The 24,089-nt window shown below is 37.6% G+C and overlaps 1 protein-coding gene across 6 annotated transcripts in view; it reads right to left on the bottom strand.

Annotated features, from left to right (window-relative positions):
* kalrnb (kalirin RhoGEF kinase b) overlaps nt 1-24,089 on the bottom strand; it is an 83,487-nt gene that overhangs the window by 5,497 nt on the left and 53,901 nt on the right. The window contains exons 28-44 of one of the 6 annotated variants that reach the window (XM_084425910.1): nt 23,196-23,288; nt 22,982-23,093; nt 22,552-22,742; nt 22,327-22,428; nt 21,610-21,752; nt 21,343-21,445; nt 16,062-16,308; nt 7,115-7,392; nt 6,703-6,816; nt 5,473-5,579; nt 5,268-5,334; nt 4,802-4,905; nt 3,869-3,938; nt 3,698-3,784; nt 3,524-3,616; nt 380-430; nt 185-262 (exon numbers count right to left, since the gene is read on the bottom strand). In XM_084425910.1, the coding sequence (XP_084282036.1) occupies nt 185-262; nt 380-430; nt 3,524-3,616; nt 3,698-3,784; nt 3,869-3,938; nt 4,802-4,905; nt 5,268-5,334; nt 5,473-5,579; nt 6,703-6,816; nt 7,115-7,392; nt 16,062-16,308; nt 21,343-21,445; nt 21,610-21,752; nt 22,327-22,428; nt 22,552-22,742; nt 22,982-23,093; nt 23,196-23,288 (2,040 nt within the window). Of the gene's footprint in view, nt 1-184; nt 263-379; nt 431-3,523; nt 3,617-3,697; nt 3,785-3,868; nt 3,939-4,801; nt 4,906-5,267; nt 5,335-5,472; nt 5,580-6,702; nt 6,817-7,114; nt 7,507-8,559; nt 8,672-11,812; nt 12,018-16,061; nt 16,309-19,094; nt 19,301-21,342; nt 21,446-21,609; nt 21,753-22,326; nt 22,429-22,551; nt 22,743-22,981; nt 23,094-23,195; nt 23,289-24,089 lie in introns of those variants that run through there. The other 5 variants (XM_084425911.1, XM_084425914.1, XM_084425912.1 and 2 more) reach the window with 5 other exon arrangements.

The following is a 24,089-nucleotide window of genomic DNA, read 5'->3' as shown; positions in this document are numbered from 1 at the left end:
CATGCTGATTTGCGAAATAATAACTGTCAGTGTAAATTTGAAGCATTTATTGCTTCTGCCAGTCAGGCAAAAGTAATTCACCTTTGCAATTACATTTGTATTATAATAATTACAGTTACAATAAATACAAATTAGCAGTTTATTTTCATGAAGTGTTTCTGTTCTCGGTGAGAGGTGAGTTTACCTCGTATCCCTGCAATCGTCCAAGATTCATCATGTCATTACACTGTTTGGGCACCAGGGACATCAGCTCAACTGCTTTCTTCAGGACAGAAATTACAGACCAGCAATGTCAATACAACACTGGACTCTTCAAACAGAAGCGTATGAGATGTGTAGAATTTATTAAGGTTCATAAAGAATTGCTTAGGTCACCTACCTCTAACTCTTTACAGTCCAGACCTGCTTTAGTGCTGTACTTCAAAAAGTCCTTCAAGTCACAAATAAAGCAAAGACAAGACACTTAAAATAGGATAATTATTTGACCATACAGCAATGTTGTTATAGTTAACCAAAACTAAAAATATATTTTAAAAATACACATTAATTAAAATAAAATAAACGTTAACTCAAATAAAATATTAAAAACTTTACTTCAGTTAGCAACATTCATAATTTCTGTTTAGCACCGAAATGACTCAAACTAAAACTGAAATAAAGACATAAAAAAACTAAATTTTTATTTTAATATTAATAGACAAAGTATTAATAAATGGTATAATAATGATACTAAAATGGTATATTATAATGGTATATTAATGATACTAAAATAACACTGCCATATGGTAAAATAATAATAATAATACGAGTAGTAATGCCTTTAGAAAAATGTACAATTGTAGTCATAGGTTTGCTTGGGCATTGTGTGTGTCTGTTTTTGCTCAAATCTTTTTTGCCATCTCTCACACTCTTAAAAAAGGAAGGGGGATAGATAAAACTGAATTATTATTTTTTTACCCATCAAAAAAGAAAAACAGGAACACAGTGCAAACTGTAATAGACTGAATAAAGTGAATTATGAATGCGTAATTGTTCCTTCAGGGCTTGCCGTAGAGAGTATATGTTTATGCGCAGCTTTAGTGAGAAAGGGATTTACATTCAATAAACACACACTGTTCTGACTCTGCCTCTTATTTTATTAGTCACTTGGTGAATAAGAACCTGACAAAATCCCTCTGTAAACAATAACCATTTGCTAACGCCCACCCGCTGCGCAGAGAGACGTGTGTGTGTGTGTGTGTGTGTGTGTGTACAGACTCCCTGATTCTACAACAATGTAAATGAGGCTTGAAAATCAAAGTGTGATGCTGACATAAGGTTTTCTGGGAGTTTTTAGTGTGCTGCTATGTTGTGGCTAGGGTATTCTGGATTGTTGCTGAGTCAAGTGTCTGTATTATTATGGTTCGTAAATACAGTCATTTAAAAGTCTGAGGTCAGTAAGGTTTGTTTTTCCAAAGAAATGAATACTTTTATTCAGCAAGGACTCAATAAACTAATCAAAAGTGACAGACAATAAAATTGTTATAATTTGTTTGTTTAATTTTCTGTGCACCAAAAAAAAAAAAAGAATCATGGTTTCCACAAAGAAATTAAGCAGCACAACTGGTTTCAACATTAATAATAATGAGAAATGTTTTTTGAGCAGCAAATCAGCATATTAGAACAATTTCTGAAGGATCAGACTGGAGTGAAGATGCTGAAAATTCAGCTTTGCCATCGCGGAAATAAATTAAATGTAAAAAACTATTTAAAATAGAAAACAGTTCTTTCAAATTGTGATAATTTTACATAATATTAATGTTTTTACTGTATTTTTGATCAAATAAATGCAGCCTTGGTGAGCAGAAGAGACTTTAACGCAACAACATTTAAAAAAAACAACGTACTGACCCCAGATTTTTGAACGGTAGTATATGGCTCAGTTTTAATGCAAGTCTATTCTGTTTTGGTGAAAACTATAGCTTTTCACACTGAGTTTAACCCCGGGTTATTGTCAAGGGGTCAGAACCTTTTTTGGCCAAAGAGACAATTTTTTTTTTTTTGGTTAATGCATTTTTCCATTTTCCATGCATATATATATATATATTATTTTATTTTTTTATACAATTTAAATAGTACATTTATTAGGTCCACAGACAACTAAAAACAAACAATAAATAAGTTGCAATATGGAATTAATTGTGGAGGGCTTCCACTGTGAGGTTGAGTTACCAACTGAGTTGCATAAATCCTGTTCTTGTGTGAGTGAGTGATTGAGTGAGTGAGTGAGTGAGTGAGTGAGTGAGTGAGTGAGTGAGTGAGTGAGTGAGTGAAGAACAATGCGCAGTACTTACGTCGAATGTGTTTACATGAATACTCACCAAGGCGGGCATTCTGACATATTCTGTGGCTACTATGCTTGTCTGTGTTCCGCTCCCCAGACAGATGTGGGTCCAGATCCGGCCCACATCTGGGCCGTGAGGAATCCACGTGTACCAGATGTGGGCCGGATCTAAGCCGTCATTATATTGCTGTCTGGGTCGAAGCGTGCGCACAGAAAGTATCCAGTCAGTAGCAGATTCAGTTTTCTTTCGTGGCTTTTTTATATTTCTTTTTAATATCAATCTTATCCCATTTACTATCTCATTCATCCATGTTTCGATATTAATAACTTCAATTAATAACAGTATCGTCCACTGAAAGATGCGCGACTTATCATAAATTCGACACATTTATATGACATAAAAGGTCTCTGCGGCAAAGACGAATGTAACTGGTAATATATTTCGAAATGTCTCTTGGGACAGCGTTAGCACCGTTTTTGCGCTGTTAACCCCGCATTGCGGTGCCACACTTGGTCGAACTGTGGTCTCCGGCGCACATGCTAACAAGGACGCTAAAGACCGCCTAGCATCAGTCACTAGCGCGCCTCTTGAGGCCAGTGTAAAGAGGTTTACACGCACAGTTATTACTGGCCTACGTCTGTTACACTCACCCCCCTAAACCTAACTCCCATCCGGGTCACGGCACCAAATGTAACCGGTCCTACTTGACCCGCTCCGAGCGGGATTCGAACCTGGCGTGGGAGGCGTGCGCGCTAACAAAGACCGCAGCCGCTAGAGTCACAATTGTCAGTCACAATTGGAGTGAAGAAGAGACTGTTTCATTCTTACCTTTATAGTCCAAAAAGTCCATTCAGGACAAACTTGATAGTACAGCTGTCAGTATATAATGAGGACACGCAAAGTTAGAGCCTTTGCGTAAACATATTGTGTACAGCGTTTGTCCAATCAGTGACACTGACACCGCAAATATGCAAATAAGGACGTTAACCTAAGGTTTATGAATGTACAGTGTGAAACGTCAGTTTATGAATACCAAGGATTAATTGTTAACCTCAGGTAAATTATGAGGATCCCGTTTACCCGGGGTTTAGAATGACCCAGGTCTAACTATTTCAAATGTGAAAAGCCCTTATGTTTACCATGGTATGTCTCGTAAGGGTACAAGTCTCATCATGATTGTGTAATTCAGTGGCTAATACCTTGAGCAGGAGCTGGTATTTGGTGATCCTCTGGATGGGTTTGATCAGGTAATCACTGATGGACAGTCTGGAGTTTATCTCCTGCTGCACCTCCTGACAGAAACTCCAAGAACATCAGCAAACGAGCACTTTACTTCAGAGGAAACAGAACTGAGCTGCTCAAATCACACTCACCTCGAAGAATCCGTCATATTCAGCCACAACAAACTCTGAGCGGGGCTTGTTCTGACAGTAGATGACATACATGTGTAACCTTCTCTCCTGCATAATAGAGGATGACATTTAGAATGAAGTTTACTGCAACACATAGACACACACACACAGAGTTTATTCTGTCGAACTCACATGTTTGATAAACAGCTCGGCCAGTCTGTCGTGGTCCTGCAGACATTTCTCCAGTTCACCGAGGAAGAACCTTTAAAAATAAGAACAGAAAACATTTTGTGACGTGTATAAACTTCCCTCATTCAAACTGAACAAGATTCTCATCAGAAATTCAGTCCGTTTCCTTCTTCAGTGTGCGTAATTGTTGATATATCAACAAGGGAATTTAATGCATACGTTTTGCATGCTGATTATTTTGATTTGATATCAAAAATGACAATCTAGAAATCTAGAAAAATAGTGTGAAAGACTTGTGACATTTTAGAGCGAATACACATTACAGTTTAAACGTTTGGTGTCGGTACGATTCTTTTACTGAACAAAAAAACTGTATAACAGTCATTTTGTATTACAATTTAAAAGAACCGCATTCTATTTTTAATATATTTTAAAACGTAATTTATTCCTGTGATGGCAAAGCTGAATTTTCAGCATCATTACTCCAGTCTTCAGTGTCACATGATCCTTTAGAAATCATTCTGATATGCTGATTTGCTGCTCAAGAAACAATTATTATTATCAATGTTGAAAACAGTTGTGCTGCTTAATAGTTGAAGTTATGAATCTTAAAAAAAGTATTAATAACTTTCCTAAAAAAAAAGCCTATTGAAATCTTACTGACCTCAAACTTCTGAACGGTAGTATACCAAATATATCAAATTCTACATATTATATAAATCAACACTCCACAAAAAGGATTTTTTGGACTTTGTAGTTATTATTTAATGAGGTTATTATAATTTTTTTCCTGTTAGTTCCTTTAAATAAAGCAACAAAACTTCACTGAGTATTTGAGTGCCTTTATTAAATTAAGTTATTCGTTTTTGACCAGCTGCAAAAAAACTATTTCTAGCCTAGCATTAGGTTTTGATTAAGAAAATAGCTGTGGTTTACTCTTTATGCCAGTCGTAGATTTGATGAATGTTCCCGAATACGATCTTATCCTTCCCCGTCATGTCCTCCGGAATACCTTTTTCTCCAATCCTTTTCATAAAGTCCTGGGGATAAAGAGAAAAACAGACATTTGGAAACTCTACTTAATAATAAATGTTCTTCTGCGGCACCTTAGGAAAAGTCTTATCAATAACCCCTTTGCACTGTATATGGTTCTCTGGGGAAAAAAAACTGCTCTTGATGTCACATTATATGTTTTTCAGATCACTGTAATCATTTTTGTCCTGCAAGTAATATATAAGGTGACTAATGCAAATCAGCTGTTTTGATTGTGAACAAAAGTATCACAGAGGTTTAACCAAATGTTGAAATGTGCTGTGTCATGACAGGACATCTACATTTGTAACATGAAACAGATAACATGTGTGCACCTTTCTAAATGATTTTGTTGTTATCTGTCACATACCTCAATTATGACACCCAGATCCTTCACATAGTCTCTCTCTGTCTGCACCATTTCATTTAACACAAACCTGTAGATAGTAGAAATATGAGAGATATCAGAATACACCACAACATCAGCATGTTTCAACTAGTATACTAAGATTTGCACCTTTATTTGTTGTTTAATTCATTTGCTCAGGCTTTGAGCAGGTCAGATGACTACTTACATTCGCCCTCTCATGGCCTTGTTCTTCTGCTCTGTTTCTGGGTCTCTGGGCGTCTGATCAGACGGGGAGACGCTACCCAACACTGGGAAAGAGCCAGGCTCTGGAGTCTGAAAGAGATAAAGTGAAAGACGGCGAGAGAGATAAGAATCAAAACTGAAAGGGAACGCACAAACAATGAGGACAAAGTGTATAAAGAAAAGCTAAACATTTTGTTATTTGCAAACCCAAATGAATTATTTCTTCTATGAATAAGATGTTCAAACTGGTTAGGTGAACTGAATTAAATTATTCAAATAAAAATAAATAGATCATTGTAAACTGACAACCGCATTCTACAACCAAATTAACCCCCGAATAATGCCAACCGTATTTACAAAAATTCTATGCAGTGTGTCCAAAACCAAACTTGAACAACTAGTTGTCAATGACGTATTTAACTGCGCCATTAAAAGACTCATTCGTGCAGAATGTTGCTATGGTTACCAAGCTATCAATCATAATGACCACAAGCAATAAGTTGTTGGCTGCAGTTCACTAATAACAAAGAATATCAAAAAATATCAATCGAAATAAAACACTTACAAAAAAGAGGACATTTTATCTGTTTACCTGTAAGTCATGTGACCATTAACTATCATCAGAGAACTGTGAACATCTGAATGTGTTGTTGAATTAGTGAAATGGACCCTTTTCACAGACTGTGATGATGCGTTTTAACGGTCATCAGCATAGTAAATCCTGCGATGTTTTTTGTATTTTTTATAAAAATGTACGTATATGTATAATTGCATAAAATTACAAAAAAAACTAGTAAACGTTGCTGTGAGGGTGTTTCTAATACAGCGGCTGTGGGAGTGCCGGTAAAGTTGACATCTTTCTCTCTTCTGACTGCCGTTATCAATCTCTCTCTATTTTCCTCTCTTTTTGAAGTTGTGAAAACACTATTGTGGAGTTTTTCTTTTGCTGTTTGAGCAAATGGGAACACAAAAAAAATATTTTTAATGTATTATCTCATTTATTGCTATAGAAGTTTACCCAACTATAACGACTTCCGCTTCTGAGAAACCCTGAAATTTTATTTAAAATAAATAATTTCTGTTAAAGGAGTTTGGCTGACAAAAAAGCCAAACTTTTTGGGTTAACTGCTCCTTTAACAAAAAGGATCAAGGATGCAAAAAAAAAAAAAAGGAAAAAACAACAATAAAAAATTTACGAAAGTCTGTGTTTCACCTTCTCCTCCTGAGCGGAGGAGTCCTTGATGATCTCCATGGGGGGAGGGAGGGGTGTGTGGGGCTCGTCTTCAGCCTCTTCTTCTCCTCCGCTGTTCACTCCTCGTCTTCCTCTCTTTGGAGAAAGAGTCGTTCCCATTTAAATAAAAACCGCCACCCTTGAGCCAACAGGAATCTATCATTCATGACTTCTAACAGCAGGCACGCTCCTCATAAAACATGCACCTATACAGGAAGCCCTTTTTCATAGATTTGTAGGTTACTACACTAAAATATGTTAGGTGTGGTACCAGATAAAAGGAGAATGCATTTCTACACATTGTTCGGTATGTGGTTTTATTACAATGGTATTATTGGAATGTTGAAACACTGCAGTGTAAGAACATTTCCTAAATAGTTCATGGTTTTCGTACCTCTTCGGTGCTGTCTTGGTGTGACGGCCCCAGTTCTACACTTTTGCGGCCGTCTCGTTTACGTTGCTTATTGTTGGGTTTTTTAGCGTTGGTGTTGTCGCCCTTGCCGTGGCTGAGACGCCGTACGGGGCTGGTGAGCCATTTTTTTAATGTGTTTCCAGTAGTTCCAGAGCGTTTGGGTCCCGGGGAACCGGTTGGCAAAGAGGTCACCGATGTCTGTGGCTGCAGTGATGCGGAGGACTCCGATTTGACCTCTGAACTTCCCACAGGATAGTTTTCTGTTGAATAAAAATGACAGAGAAATTATATAGAGATCTTGACCATGCAGAAATCCTACAATGGAATTAATAGACAACCAATAAAAAGTAAACACAATTCTGACAAACACAATTCTGAGTAAGATTTAATTTTAAATAAATGAAGATTTTTATTCAGCAAGGACACATTAAGTTGATAAAAGTGGCATCAGTGTTATTTTAGTATAATTGATATACTACAGTTTTTGTTTATATATATATATATATATATATAGAATATATATATTCTATTTCAAAGTCTTTGGAACATTTTCTTCATCAAAGAATCCAGAAAAAATGTATTACAGTTTCCACAGAGATATTAAACAAATATTTTAGTGGCTTTCACCATGTATAAATTCTACAATGGATGTAACAGACAACCAATAAAGGCTTGTTTATATATATATATATATATATATATATATATATATATATATATATATATATATAATATATATATTCTATTTCAAAGTCTTTGGAACATTATCTTCATCAAAGAATCCAGAAAAAAAGTATTACAGTTTCCACAGAGATATTAAACAAATATTTTAGTGGCTTTCACCATGTATAAATTCTACAATGGATGTAACAGACAACCAATAAAGGCTTGTTTATATATATATATATATATAGAATATATATATTCTATTTCAAAGTCTTTGGAACATTATCTTCATCAAAGAATCCAGAAAAAAAGTATTACAGTTTCCACAGAGATATTAAACAAATATTTTAGTGGCTTTCACCATGTATAAATTCTACAATGGATGTAACAGACAACCAATAAAGGCTTGTTTATATATATATATATATATATATATATAGAGAGAGAGAGAGAGAGAGAGAGAGAGAGAGAGAATATATATATTCTATTTCAAAGTCTTTGGAACATTTTCTTCATCAAAGAATCCAGAAAAAAAGTATTACAGTTTCCACAGAGATATTAAACAAATATTTTAGTGGCTTTCGCCATGTATAAATTCTACAATGGATGTAACAGACAACCAATAAAGGCAATCACAATTTTGACATAATATATAACCTAAGAAATCGGCATGTAATATACAACCTCAGAACATTTAGAACAAGCCATTTAACCCCTGAAAAATTTGCATAATATATAGAACATTAAAAAAGGTCTTATACCAGCTCAGAGATGTTCACTGCAGCCGAAACGTCAAAAAACCCACAGAACCAAATCCAACAGCTGAAAGCCAAGAAACCTGAGCACAATGTTGGACATCAGCCTCTCTGAGGTGAAAGGAAAAGCAATTGTCTAGTCTATAGGCCACTAGTTGGCATAGCTGACAACTGTAGAGTGACAAAACCAGCTTGACCTGATCTGAGCATAAAGGCCTTCTGTGACTCCACGTAGCACACATTACAACAAAGGCAGACAGCACGTCACAGTGAAAGGTACTGTGGACTTTACAGCACATGGAATTTAACACAGAAAAATGTACTTATCCTTCAAATTGTAAAATCGAATATTTAGTCATTTAAACTATTAAACATTTCGTTTAGCATAAAACTGGTGTAATAGATCTGCTTATCAGACTTGTCTGCGTAAATCCCCAATCTTTCAACTCATGTTATGACTGGCAAAAGAGGTAAAGCCAGTTGCTTTCTTTCTCTTGGTTTCCAGAATACCACAAAGGCACATGGAAGGGATGTTAGCTAACTACTAGGTGTTTTATTCAGAAAGGACAGCTTAAATTGATCAAAACTGACAGTAAAGACTTTTACATTGTTAAAAAAAAAAAATGCTGTTTTCAACATTTCAATAGAAAAGCAATTGGATGGCATTTAAATATCCTGGCTATCCATAACGTCCTCAAATTATCCTTCAACATTCTGAGCTCCAAAGCTGCTGCAAACTGCTGAGTTGACTGCGGAGCTGCAAACTAAAACCAGGAATTACATAAGAAACACAAAACAGAACAGAAGTTTATCCTCCTGGACATCTATTCCCTCCTCATAGAGACAATGTAGACAACTTAACAGCTCAAACAACATCCCCCAACATTCATGTTAAGTGCTTTAACTAAATTATGAGCTTTATGTATGTGCTTTTTAAAACCCACCAGTACCACCGCTAGGCTTCCACTGTAAGTGCATTGCTGTAAATGCATTTGATCTGTTTTTAGGATCTAAGGGATGAGTCAAAATGATTTTCTGTGCTAATTAACAGCGTCCATAGACATTTCCCTAAGTAGCAAATAACCTGGAATCCTTAGAGGATGGGCTGAGATAACCAACCTGATGCCTCATACTCACTGCTGTCTGCTTCAGTGCAGATCATTAACTCAATGCTGGTTCAGACACTGCGATACTGAGTTACCGTAGACATTGCGTAAGTGACTTCCCATGGGGTGAGAATGGGACAAAGGTCACTTCCTTATTACGAGTTTCTTCAAAGAGCCATTTACCCCCATCCACCCCTTGAAACTTCCCCGCCAAAACCCCCTCCCAGGTATTGACCAATCAGATCTCGCCCTGCTTGTCCTGACAGCCTCAGGGAGGATCCACGCTGATCACGTGCGGGGATAATGCTCCTTTGTCTTAATTTCCTTAAGTTTCACTGCTGTCATTACAACAGGCGCCTGGTGGTTAAACATTCCAACATTAGCAACAGACAAACTGAATCTTCATACTGCTACCTTTTTATCTGAATTTCTCTCTCAATATCAGATGAAACACCCACATGATATAACCAGTCACCCACACACGTGCACAAGTTGCTGATGTTACATTCTATCCAGAACAAAAACAACAAAAAGAAGGACTAAAAGTCCTGTAGAAAATGCAGGAACAAATGTATTGTGTTCACACTTTGTAGGGTGAGCAGCAATACTGCAGTACTCCAATTATTGTTGGATCTCAAACTAAAAAACTAAAACTTTTATCAAAATGCAGTAATCTATTAAAATGTTAACATCGACCAATGCTAAAGAATACTTAATTAATGTGACACTGTACATAAATAATGACTATTTTAATATATAGTAAGGTTACCTAACAGTGAACAATACAGTTGTTACCGTATTGATTAATCTTGGTTAACGTTTGTGAATAAAAATACAACTGTTCACTGTTAGTTCATGTTAGCTCAGGTCCATTAAATAATATTAACAGATACAACCTCCGCTTCACGTCGGGGTCCTGATCACCCTGTCGGGGTTTATTCTGTGATAACAACCAGTTGGATGTACATCATCCATTTCATATATCTATGCAATATCTATGCAATGTATGTAAATACATTAATATGGCATTTATTCACATTGCAACCCAGGCATAAAATCTGATACAAAAGTCAGTCAATAAGTGTACAGTGTCATCAATCTGTCCACTAAGAAGTTCTTGTTAAAAAAAAAAGATTCCTAATTCACACAGCCAATTGCTAAGAGCCAAAATGTGCAGAATCTTCAAAGAGCATGTTATTCTTCAAGAAAAAAAAGGGCAAGAAATGATCAAACAGAGCAGAGAACTTGATTTGAGCTTCAAAGCTGAGGGAACAGCAGACACATTGGTTTGTTGATGGTGAAATTAGGTTACAGGAAAACAGAGAAGCTTGAGGGGCAGTATCGCTCACACACACACACACACACACACACACACACACACACACACACACACACACACACACACATACACACACACACAGCTTTTCTATTTTTTTTCCATTAATTATACTTAAAAAAATCAAAACAGTAGATATGAAAGAGGGAAAAAAGAAACAGGGATACAATTTAAATTTGAATGATATATTTATGAATAACAAATCACTCTTTGATGTAAAATATAGGTAACCGCTAAATTATCTATTTTTCCTATTTTTGATACATGAGGTTAAACCTCAATGATTATGAATGAATGTCAGAAAAGTCATTTCAATGGGTAAGATGGGTAAAAAAAAGCTTGAGGTGTTCCTGTAGCGCAATCCATAGAACACCAAGGACATGGGTTATGCACTGTTAGTTGCTTCAGATAAAAGTATGTAACTGCACATTTTCACTTTTGACAATGTAAATGCTTGTCGACCTCTAAAAAAGACAAGATTGCTGAAAGAAAAATCATCAATGCTTTTGCATTAAACACGAAACCCTGTTATCTGTAAATAATTGTTAGTTGAATCACTCAAAACACCCTTGAGCTCGTCTGAGATCTCCAGGATTCAGATCAGTGAACCGTTACATTAAATACCAGAGTTCAGATGAAAAGATGCACATACACCAACAACAAATTCCATTAAACACACAAAACTCAATCATAATCATTAACCCAGACACACAACAGCCCAACTCCCACAGGGCATGAACAGACACACACTGTGAAAAGAAATTCAACTGAATGCATCTGCATACATTCCACAAGCAAACGGACCGTGTTGACTTACGCACCTGCGCCATCACAACAGCAAATCTTTCCCAAAATCCAACTGAGACAAACTCCACAAGAGCAACACGACCTCCCACTCCGCATGCTGCTCGGTCACCGCCTCATATGTGCGTCCAGAGACAGGTGAGAGACAGAGAGGAGGAGAAAGGGAGAAGGGCGGTATAGGAGGTGGAGGACGCTTTGACTCAGCCCGCTTTAATACTGAAGCTAAGCTGGAAGTTCAACGCTACTCTTTTTCACAATAAAGAGGAGGGGCCAGGGGGCGGGGCCAGGGGCCACTGAGACACACACACACATTCAGAGGGATACAGGAAGGTTCCACTGTATTCATTGAGGTCTGCAAAATCCAATATGCAAAAATAGTTTTTTTCTCCTCAAACGAGACTGGAGGAAAAAAAGCAGAAGTCACAGTTTTTGAGTTGTTCCATGGAAAGACAAAGTATTGTAAGTGTCTGTGTGTGTGTTTGTGTGTGTGTGTGTGTGTGAATCCTTACATCACCTACGTCTGCATGCTGCAGTGGCCCATTTTTGAAAGGGTGTGTCTATATCACAAGATCTCCATCCCCACTTCAGCAGTTTCAGGAACACAAACATACATACAACTCAATGGTCATATTATACACATAAATATCTTAAGCATCAAACACATTTAAGATATGCAAACATCAATGAAAAGAAAAGCAAGAAAAGCACTCACGATAATAACCTGCGTAGGGTAGGCAATTGGCTTTATAAACACTTTTTTGTTATACTGGTTGAAACTCTCTTCACATCCAGATAGCAATCAATAATAGAAGTGGTCTAAATATAAAAACATGTACATATATCTTCTGTGGAAGTCTCAGGACCAAAATATTTTTATAGCATACCTGCCTGTCAACATATGTATTTCCACACCTCTGTGCACCCTGCTCGCGTGATATATGTCATTATTGTAATGTTATGTGCTGTGAGACATGAGGTAATTTAACACCGTCTCTCGTGACGCTTTGCAGACTCTGCTCTGAAGAACCATTTCAAGTCTAAAGAACCTTTCAGTGAGCAGTTCTTAAAATAACCGTTTTCTTCTTACTGTGAAGAACATTTTAATAATCTAAAGAACCTTCTTTTTCACTATAAAAAGCCTTTTGTGTAATGGCAAGGTTCCATGGATGTTAACGGCTCTTCACTGAACCATCAATGGCAATAAAGAATCTTTATTTTGGAGAAAATAAACGGAAGAACTTTCATTTTGCAAGGTTATTCAGTTGATCAATGGAAAAATAGACATTACCTTGTGGTTATTTATTATACTAAAAAGAAATTTCACGATTTATTAAAAATAAAAAATTTATGATTTTTTAAAAAACTTTAAACAAACTCATTGTTTGGTGTTTTTTCAACCTTTATTTTTTGCCTTAACTGTCTTTATTGTTTCAATAGCTTCAGTTAAGCGATGACTTTAACAATTAGCGATTGGCTCTTTTATATAAAGCGGGACTTATTTTGCCATATTTCACATTCACACTGTAAAAAAATATATATTTTTGATTATTGGAGTATAGGTTTTATAAGAAAATATTATTTTAGTCTTTCTTCTTAAAAATGGCACATCTAATTCAGTGTGTTACTTGCCATTTCTTTGTAATTATTTGTGAAATCTGTTTCAACACCAATTTTTTTTCAGTGTACAAGTGAAAATGTGAAACGTTGTGGCAAACTTTCTAAGTACAGCTCAATTGAGGAGAAAGGTATACTATATTTCACATGTTTTAACTATCTCACGGAGGACAGTCAGTATATGACATTTTCTTTTCTCCAGGTTGGCCCTACTTGGAATTATATACCTACATTGTACAGGGTAACTATGTGACAACCGGCAGGGCAACATTTTGGAAACAAAGTTCCAAGAACATCAACATGACGGTCCAATAATAGGGCTGAAGTTCCAATAACAGAACTGAAAAAAGCCCAGTCAACAGAATGAGGTGTAGCATAGCGTACAGTTTACTGTCAGGACAGAATCCTTCATGCCTGACTAAAAATGTTCCATGCTTCTAATGCATTACTTTCTGTTTACTATAACCCTGTTGCATCAGATATAGCACACACATACACACACTCCACATACCCACAGCAATGTCACCTACTAACAACAAACAGGCAGAAATGTGAACAGGCATCGAAAAAATCCAATTGACAATTGACCAAGATCATCCCGGGTTAAATTCTTTGACTGCACAGTTATCTAAATTATCAAGGTGCATGAACTTCTGGTTATGTGTTACATATATTAATTCCTGTCGATGAAGTTTACACCATGTAAACATTCATATTCACAGGGCGGTGGAGTTGTAGAAAGAGTTAAAAGTTCAAGACAACACAGCTTGTCATAGTTCAGCAGTCATCTTGACCAGTCAGTTCTTCCGTTGATTTCTGTTCATTTATTTTTCTTGAAACCTACCTGGAAAAGGTCGACTCCCCCTTTCCTCTGTCTATTCTTAGATCCATGAGGTCAGGGGGTTCTGGTTGGGATGTTTAGAAATGTGCTCTTCTAAACACAGGAAGTGCAGTGCAGGGAGACAACAGGAAGTAAAGGGACTATACAATACAGAGTGTTCCGCTTCAGACAGTATGGGGCCTTAAAGACACACTTTAACACCACCCTGACCCAAAAACCAAAGCTGGGTGCTTACTTGAAGTATATGGACCCTCTAAAGACCCCAATATACTCACAGCGAAGTTCTTTTTAGGGGTAAAAAGAAGTTCAAAATAAGTTGGTAGCGGTATAAGCGAACATCCAGATGCCGCCCACACTGCTGGGATGCAACAGAAAGCAAGCAGCTTTACAATATTAAAGTATAACTTCAATTTATACTATGAAGCAGCTCTCCAGTGTGTTCATGACCTCAACGGGCTGAACAGAAGAACTGAACCGGAGATCATTTCCACGTCAAAGAAGGGGAGCCATAGAGCCACACCTAACTATTAAAAGTAAAAAGAGCCCACTTATAGAAAGTTGAATCATTCAAATGAGGACTGGTTCTGCATGGTTTCAGTGTGGATCTATTGTGTGAAACATCTCATAAGCCCGTGAGAGTCCCAGGGTTGAAGCCCCACCAAACACATACAACAATCCCCTGAGTTGGATCAAAGCAGGACGCACGCCTTTGGTAGCATCACTAGCACGCTGCTAATTAATGATCAAACCCTATTTGTGCCTCACCCACCGAGAGCAGAACCGGCTCCCCTGGAAGAAGCCAGAGCTCATGCTGTTCAGAGAGCCGTGGGCACGTGTACAACAGCTTAAAGGGACAGATCATCCAAAAATATTAATTCTTATACTAATTATACTTTATTTTCTGCCTTTTCCCTGCAGAACACAAAAGTAGCTATTGAACAGAATGTCCAAGTTGCTCTTTTGCATGCAAAGAAAGTACATAGTAACTGAGGCTGTCAATACTATAAATCATGTGGTTCTCAACCTTTTGACTTAAACTTCCCAACACAATTTTCAAAGATCCTCTATATAATATAATATTAACATTACTATAACTACAATATATTATTAACATAAACTGGGAGTGTTGATATAGATCAAATTATTTTACGCTTAAAATAAGTTACTGTAAAAAGTCATTACTGTATATTTTTTATTACGGTAGAAGGTTTTAATATATTAATAATAGTCATTTAAATCATTTTTAGCCATCCTGCATCCCCCCTCGTAAGCTTGCTGAGGACCCCTTGTGGGCCCCGCGCCTCTGGTTAAGAGATTTTTGGATTAGCTATCCATTATTATTTCGGACAAAATCAGTATTTTTGCATTATTTTTTATGTTATAATAAATGTTTTGCAATTGACTGATTTTCGTAAAATGGATTTTTGTAAATGTATCAAGCTTTCCTCTTTCTCAAATAGTAGAACATGGCACCAGCAACGCTGAAGTCATGGGTTCGATTCCCAGGGAATGCATGATCTGATGAAATTTATATCTTGAATGCAATGTAAGTCGCTTTGGGTAAAAGCATGTCAAAGTTGGGAACAAATATATCAGAAAGTATCTTGTTACAAATTACAAATATTTGATCAACTAATGAATCAAAACATTGATACGTTATTGCAATTCCATATTACTTCACCAAGTGGTGCTTACTGTTGAACTAGTAGAGGCGGCTTTGGCTGTTTCTAAGCAGAATGCGGAATGAGGCCATAAGAAATATGACCTGTGTTTGTGGGCGGTGGATATTTATGTGTGTGTGGCTCACCTTTCCCAGGTGGGAAAAAGCAGTCCATGTCGACACTACTGCGGGAGTGAGACACAGACAGGGTACTGCTGGGAACCAGACCCTCCTGAGGGGGCGAGTGTTCGGTGGTCCGCACTAGACACCAGCCGGGCCGCTCTCCAGACCTCTCCAACAGCTCGACGGTCTGACCCGACTGAATGCTCAACTCACCCACTGAGCCCGCAACAAAGTCCTGCAGAACCACAGTCTGCTCACAGCCACCCGACAACTACAGAGAGAGAGAGAGAGAGAGAGAGAGAGAGAGAGAGAGAGAGAGAGAGATGCAGGTTTTTAAAGAACCCTCTACTATTATCAAGGAAGAAAGTATGTGATGGATGTGTGTTTGTATTATTATCAAGCAGTTTATGAAAACAGTTGTGAAAACCTCGAAACATTTTTTTTTTTTTTTCAGAATAGAAAGTCCAAAAGAACAGCATTTATTTGAAATAGAAATCTTTTGTAACATTATAAAAAAATATTACTGGCCCCAAACTTTTGAACAGTCGTGTAAATATCTTAAATAATTTGGACATACACTACAGGACACAAAGAAGTCTCTTGTGCTCATCAAGGATGCTTTTATCTGATCACAAATACAGTAAAAACAGTAATATTTTTCTATTTCAATAAATTATTTAAATGTATTTTATTCCTGTGATGGCTGTATTTTCAGCATCATTACTCCAGTCTTCAGTGTCACATGATCCTTCAGAAATCATTCTAATATGCTGATTTTCTGCTCAAGAAACATTTCATATTTATTATTATTATTGTTTAAAATAGTTTTTGCTGCTACCATTTAAAAGTTTGGGAAAAGTAAGATTAAAAAAAAAACAAAGTTTTATTCAACAAGGACGCATTAAATGTCATTCATGCAAAATTTCAGACAGGAAATGTTCTCAAGAATTTTCTATAACAAAACCGTCCCAGATGAAAAGAAAACCAGGGCAGGCTGAGAGAAATGAAGGATGGTCAGCCTGCAGAGAGCAGCCATCACCACCTGAGTCAAACGCACACACTACCAGTGACAGATAATCAATTAATCTCCTCACACACACATTTACAGACACACAGAAACATGTTCTAATCTCCGTCAAACACACCCACTGAAACAGAAACTCAGCTAAAGATTATGAGAAACAGGATGAGTAAGATAGGAAAGGCAGGTCTAAACAGCTGTTCTCTCTCCATCTCTGACCTCCTTCCTGACTACATCCAACTTTTAGACTGAGCTTTTGGGTGTCGACACAGGTTCTGCTCTGACCCAGCGTCCCACCCCAGACATCGCCGTTCCCTGAATGTAGGTTCTAAGGGGCGAAACACACATTCATCATTCATTGTCTTGAATATCTGTGATGCATATGTGAAAGTTATTATTATGAGTGTGAGTGTGTATGATCAAAGCTACAATAGAAATACAAGAAATATAATTCTACATTTCCAACTCTAGAGTCCCTGTAGAGCGAGGCAGAGATGGAGGAGTGTGTGTTGGGTGGAGGAGAGAGATACGCCCTCCTCAGGGGAAATGCAGGGTGTTTTCCCTCCCTGATTCTTTACAGCTGGCCAGGAATTCCCACCATATGGAAAAGAGTATTCCATACTGACAGAATTCCCAGCCATGAGGAAAGCATAATCCCCCACAGAGAATGAGACAGGGTGTTACATGTGACATGCTGACACTTTTCCTTTATTCGCAACAGACGCCATACAGACTGGATTCGAGGTGTACTAGTAACATATAAATGTGCAATTCTAGTCAAATTAATAACTTGTAATAGATGACACACAGATGCTGTAACTACTGATTAACTACTTTTACCATATTTTGCACTAGTCACAATAACATAATAATAATAATAGGTATCTATTATTAATAATTGACTATTATAAAGTAATTTAAAATCATGAATACATTATATAATCTGCAAATCAGTATTATCCATTCAAATAATTAGAAATATTAATTTACATTTTTACACGTTAATTTTGTATATTAACTACTGGTTTATGCATTATTTTATATATTTTAAATAATGAATGTATTTTAAATTATCTTTAAAAATATTACAAAAAATATTGTACACTATTATAATATTTTCTAATGTTGTTTGGTTTTGAAATCAGGAGTCCAGTTATTATTTCTGATACTAATTATAAGATGTTAGGTAGGTTTCAGATTTAAAATTCTGACACACACAAACACATGGAGTAAAATATGACCAGCCACTCCCTCCTGAGCAACCCAAAAAACACAGTCCAAATGTGAGCTCATGCTTATGGGACAGAAAACACACACACACACACACACACACACACACACACACACACACACACACACACACACACACACACACACACACACACACACACACACACACACACACACACACACACACACACACACACACACACACACAAACACAGACAGATGTGTAAGTACACTCCTACATTTAAAGTGCAAACTTCAGCAGAGACACATGAAATAATTTGAGAATGATTATGGGGAAAACACAGAGTGCTATTGCAGTTAAATCAGCGGGCGATCTTAATAGTTGGGCTGAAACCTGGGTAGAGCCAGATTAAACAGCCACTAATGTCTAAAAAAGCATTATTAAATATGCTTTTTGATACTAAAGCAGTGTTTTTCAATGTTAAAACAAGAGGCAATTTAAATGGATCTTGGTAAAAACACACTGTACTGGTAACACACATATGAGAGTCAATATACAAACAAATTGCTTTATAAATCATTAAAAACATAAATAAACCGTTAAAATTATGCTTTAATCTCTAAGTATATACCAAGTCAAGTCAAGTCACATATATTTCTTTGGCGCTTTTAACAATACAGATTGTTTCAAAGCAGCTTTACAGTGATAACAGGAAAATAATGCAACAAAGTTTGTTTCGGCTGTACAGCAAATCCCAAACAATATCGAAAATGACATACTGTCAAATTTCCCTTTAAAACTACCACAAATCCCCATTAAATCCATCAGAAGCATGTGTACTCACAGGTCTGGTTCTGTTGGGTAGTCTGAAACTCCTCCACCTGGGCATGACACTATCTGTACTGCCAATACAACCAACCAGAAGTTAGACTGCCAACCAAATAAGCCTTCTGATTGGCTGACACTCAGGTAGAAAATTGTCTAACCCAAGTGCTCGTTCCCAGAGCCACGCATAGAGCTAGTGACTGCACTCACGCTCAACATTTTCTTAAGAGTACGGAGATATTGAGCTGTCATTTAGAGAGTGTTGAGAGGGTTCTGCCCATATGGGAGAGACTGAGAGAAAGGGGAGGAAAACAAGCAGAGACTCCAACAGGACAGACAGAAGCGAGAGAGGAAAAAAAATAAATGAAAAGTCGCAACACTCCAAACTAAGCAAGGAAGGAGTGAGGTGTGTGTGTGTGCACACGTTTGTGAGCTGAAGACAGAGAGCAAATAATACTACAACACACACACACACACACACACACTGGGTTTCCATGTTTTATGGGGACATTCCATAGACTAATCCTTAAGGCAACAATATTATTGTTATTTTGGAATTAAAAAACATTTGCTATGTTTTTGAATTACTGTAACCTTTGAGGATGACGTCAAAATTGAGGTTTTAGGTTTCAGATTTAGCTAACTTCTGGGGACAAATGTCAGCATGCCAAACCAGACTTCACAGAGACACAAACAAGTCAAGAAATGTCTAGTCTGTGAAAAATAAGCAATATGAGAAGCCTATATATATAGTTCTATATTTGAATGTCCATTGAGCCGCCCACACACGCAGAGTCATACATGCACACAAACCTCAAACCACAATGACATAAGAAGGCCTAGCTGTACAATAACTCCAAAGAGAAAGAAAAGAGAGAGAAAAAAGAAAACTGTATGTGTGTAATTATGACTAATCGCGTGATTTGCAAGTTGCTTTGTTAAGTGACAAAAGCTTAATAAAATGTACGACTCTTTTGACTAGCGATGGGTGTTTTTTATATTGCAGCAAATTCTGAAAAAATTAATTATACAGAAGGACTGACATATAAATCCGTCAGACTTACTTCTCAAGCACTTGTCTAAGCAATATTTACATGCAGTTGTGCTAAAAATGTCATGTTTATTAATACAAAGTATCTCAAAACTCGTTTCTTTAAAAGAATATGGACGCCATTAACCTCGCAAACTACTATACTATACATATTACTAAACAACTGTTGCAAATAAACCCACCGCTAAGCAGCCAATCAGATTGGAGCTAGCGGTTACCGCCAACACTCGCCTTTTTGTGTGTACCATGCAGTGTCAGACAGTCAGTGAACGGTCAGGGTGTGCCATCTAAGATGGGGACAAGTCTGTGTCATGATGTAAACCACACAAACCACTGCAAAACAACCAATGGCAGGAGCGCATGCTTGAAAGAGTGTTTCTAGGAAACAAGCGCTGCTGTTGACTGAGCTTTTTTGTCTGTAATTAGACGGATGAATGAAACAAGAGCGGAGAGACTGCCCTGAGGTTAAGCGCAGGCGCAAGTAATCATAAAATTACAGAGAAATAACAGAGGGAGAGACGAAGAGCAATGATACAGTTTGTGCCACACTGGCATACTGGAAGGAACAACAGCGAATCGGGATCAAATTTAGTTGGACAGGGATAAAAATTATATAACAAAAACAAGTCAACAAGGAAGGCGGTAAAAGAAAGCGAGCAAATGAATCATCCTACAGACAAAAATAACTTGAGCAAATATTGCACGTTTCAGTAATGCACTCATACACAAACAGACGTGAGACCAATTAAAGGAAGATCTAGGGGAGATTTTGGATCGTTTTCCTGAGATTTTAAACTTAAATTTTGATCATCATCAAAACACCAAATGAGGGAATACAGTATCTTTTGGAAGAATGGTTTTCCTTTTTTAAAGAAATTACTACTTAATTCAGCAAGGATGCAGTAAATTAAGCAAAAGTCACAAAGACATTTACAATGTTTAAAAAAAATCTATTTCAAATAAATGCTGTCCTCTTGAACTTTTCTATTCAACAAAAAAAATAACAAAGTGTAACACACACACACACACACACACACACACACTGCAGAGGAAGATGCTTGCTGTCTAAACAACGCGCGTATGTGTCCACGAGAGAACCAGATTTTCCATAGGGGAAGTAACTACCATTGGACAGAAATCATTTTCCTCACACAAACGTGTTGACATGATTACATTTAAATTAAACTTGATTTGTGTTTTTGTGGTGTAGTTCTACCTTGTCACTGTCTACAGTGTTCTGGGAGGTGCGGGAAGCGATGGAGATTGTGTCCGGCTGGCTGCTGGCATCACCCTGACTGTCCGCATCCTCAGTAGTTTCCCTGAAACATCATATAAATACTATTAACCTCATTTCCAATATAATCACATACACAATAGGGATTAGAGCTGTGCATTTTGGGGAGTACAGATGTATTGATTCAATACAGATTAGAGAAGAATCTGAGCAGGGAATAAAAGAGAGCAGGTGGATGAGGTGAAATACCTCTTGCTGATGCTGCGCTGCCTGGCTGGGGTTTTAGGAGGGTGTATGGGCTCCTTTAGCGCCCCCTTCAGGTGGACCGTTCTCTCCTGAATCACCTCCCTGATGTTTCGGATCCACTCCTGTTTCACTTCTATACTGGAGGCCTTCAGGTGGATGAGACGATGTGTTAGAGAAGAGAAAATGCATGATTTCAGAAGCGAGATTTGAACTTGCATTACCAAACTGAGTACAATGGCTCAAAGCATGTGCACCAGGGTCAGGAATTAGTGTGCATATTTGCAATATGGGTGCAAAAAATGTATTCTGTAATTTCTAAAACATTTGATAAATTCTAAACAGGGCTGGCAATTGATTCAAATATTTAATTGTGATTAATCTCAATTGTGAGTCTTTTTTTTGCAGTACTTTCAGACGGTTCAGGATTGATGACTAAATGATAAGCCTTTGTGTAAATCACATAGGATGAAACAGTTTAGAAATATTATCCTTAATTTAATTAACTGCATACATTAAGCATTTATTTTGACGGTGCTAATTATCATAATATCGTGTTTCAGGTGTCATGTCTGTTTAGGGTACAGTGTTATAAAAAGTACCCTCATAAAGGTAGACATATTACTTAGTATGATGTGCACTAGCCACTAAGTAGTCGTTCTGACATCTCTGTAGGTTTATCTGACACTGATACACACAGACATACACATATATACATCTTACCTTAAGAACTGTTTTGTTGTCAGATGTGGGAGTCCGACCGCCCCATAGAGCAAACTTACACGGATCGCCTTCAATGTGTTCGGTGACTCCTAATTCTGATGTCTGTCAAAACACATTTGAATTCACACTATCACTAGCGACTTACTAATAAAGTGGGAAAAAAGTCCACTAAAGACCTCATTTTGCTGATGATGTTTACACTTCTTGACAATGTGTCATCCTTACCAACAGCTTGTTCTTGTAAACATATTTGGTGCGTCCAGACGAGTCTTTCATCTCTTTACTGAAAACGAGGGAGATCTCAAAGAGGAAGAGATGTCGGTCCCGGCCCTTGCGGATCAGAGATTTGGGGTCCCACACCTGGAAGGTGTCCTGTAGGATCAGCTCACCCTGTACGGCCAGGTTCTCATCAAAACCTGAAACCACAATAACAGTCACACAGATAAACAGATGCATAACTACATCGCAAAATGATTCTGCCACCGATCTGAAATTCAGTGATTTTTTTCATCAAGCAAGAAAATACATAATTAAAAACAAGCGGCAAATTTTTCAAATCGTATTTTCAAATCTTATTCTACAGTCTAATTGTAAAAGAAAAAACCCTTCTGCACACAGTTGCGTTTTCAGCACAGCTGCCGTAATTATCGCTCACCCTCCAGCATGCTGACGTGCATGGCATCATTAGCGCGTTTAGGCACACTAAGCATCACCTCCAAACCCTCCTTTATTTCTCCTTTCCCTTCCTCACAACATGTCAGCAACTCCTGTTCACAAACACACCCATTTAGAGCTGCAAACTGATTCAAGATGTATTTAAAATGACTTAATTATTACATCACATCAGACAAAAAAAACTGAGTCTCCACCTTCAGCAACAGCTGGTATTTGGTGATTCTCTGAACGGGCTTGATCAGGTACGATGAGATTGAATTGACCAGCCCATGTCTCCGCTGTATTTCCTGTGAGAAACGGAAGAAAACAACAATAATCTTGTTGTTTTAAAACTGTGGTAACTGCTAAACAAAGATGGTAAGATGGTATGCAGCTGGTCTAGCTGGTCTTCCACTCTGGTGGTTTGCTGGTTGATCAGCTGGTCTGCCCCCAAAACAACAAGTACCCAAAATCCTTTAGGACAGGGGTCGGCAACAGGCGGCCTGCGGGCCAAAACTGGGGCTGGATGCCATGGTACAGACATGGCCACGGCTTCGTCTGTACACCTTTCCCCTGATCGCTCTGCTCCTGGAAGTTCCAAAGAGGATTTGCCAGGATGGGATTCGTCCTGGCCAGCCCGAGTATGGTTCATGGACCTAATATATCTAAGGGACCTTCTATCGCAGGCAGGGGGGCACAATCTATCACCCACAGCGGGAGAAGTGGAAGTTGTGGATTTGGCCCCTGAGGGGGATCAACCCCTAAACTCTTGTCTCTCAACCGAGGTTGTTGAGAGAGTTGACCCCGTGAAGAAACTGTTCAATTTAAAGTGGAGAGTCTTCACACCAGTTGGACCCAGTTAAGGCGAGACACGGCAGGCAAAAACATCAATTTTTCATGCAGTGGTCAGTTTTGAGATTTTGGGCTAGTTTACTCCTTTAATATGTATTCTTTCAAGCTGCTATAAAGAAAAAGTTGAAAATATACATTAAGATGTTTATTTTATTACATTTTGTTTACTTGCGGCCGTAAGTTTCTCCCGAATTTACTAGGAAGTTAGTATTCCAACACGACATGCCGAGATCCGTCTGTTCACTGAAGTCTGTCAT

Source organism: Rutilus rutilus (genome assembly GCF_951802725.1).
Source record: "Rutilus rutilus genome assembly, chromosome: 12".
Taxonomy (NCBI): Eukaryota; Metazoa; Chordata; class Actinopteri; order Cypriniformes; family Leuciscidae; genus Rutilus; species Rutilus rutilus.
Note: the sequence above shows the minus strand (reverse complement) of the source record. Positions and strands in the feature narration are given on the sequence as shown.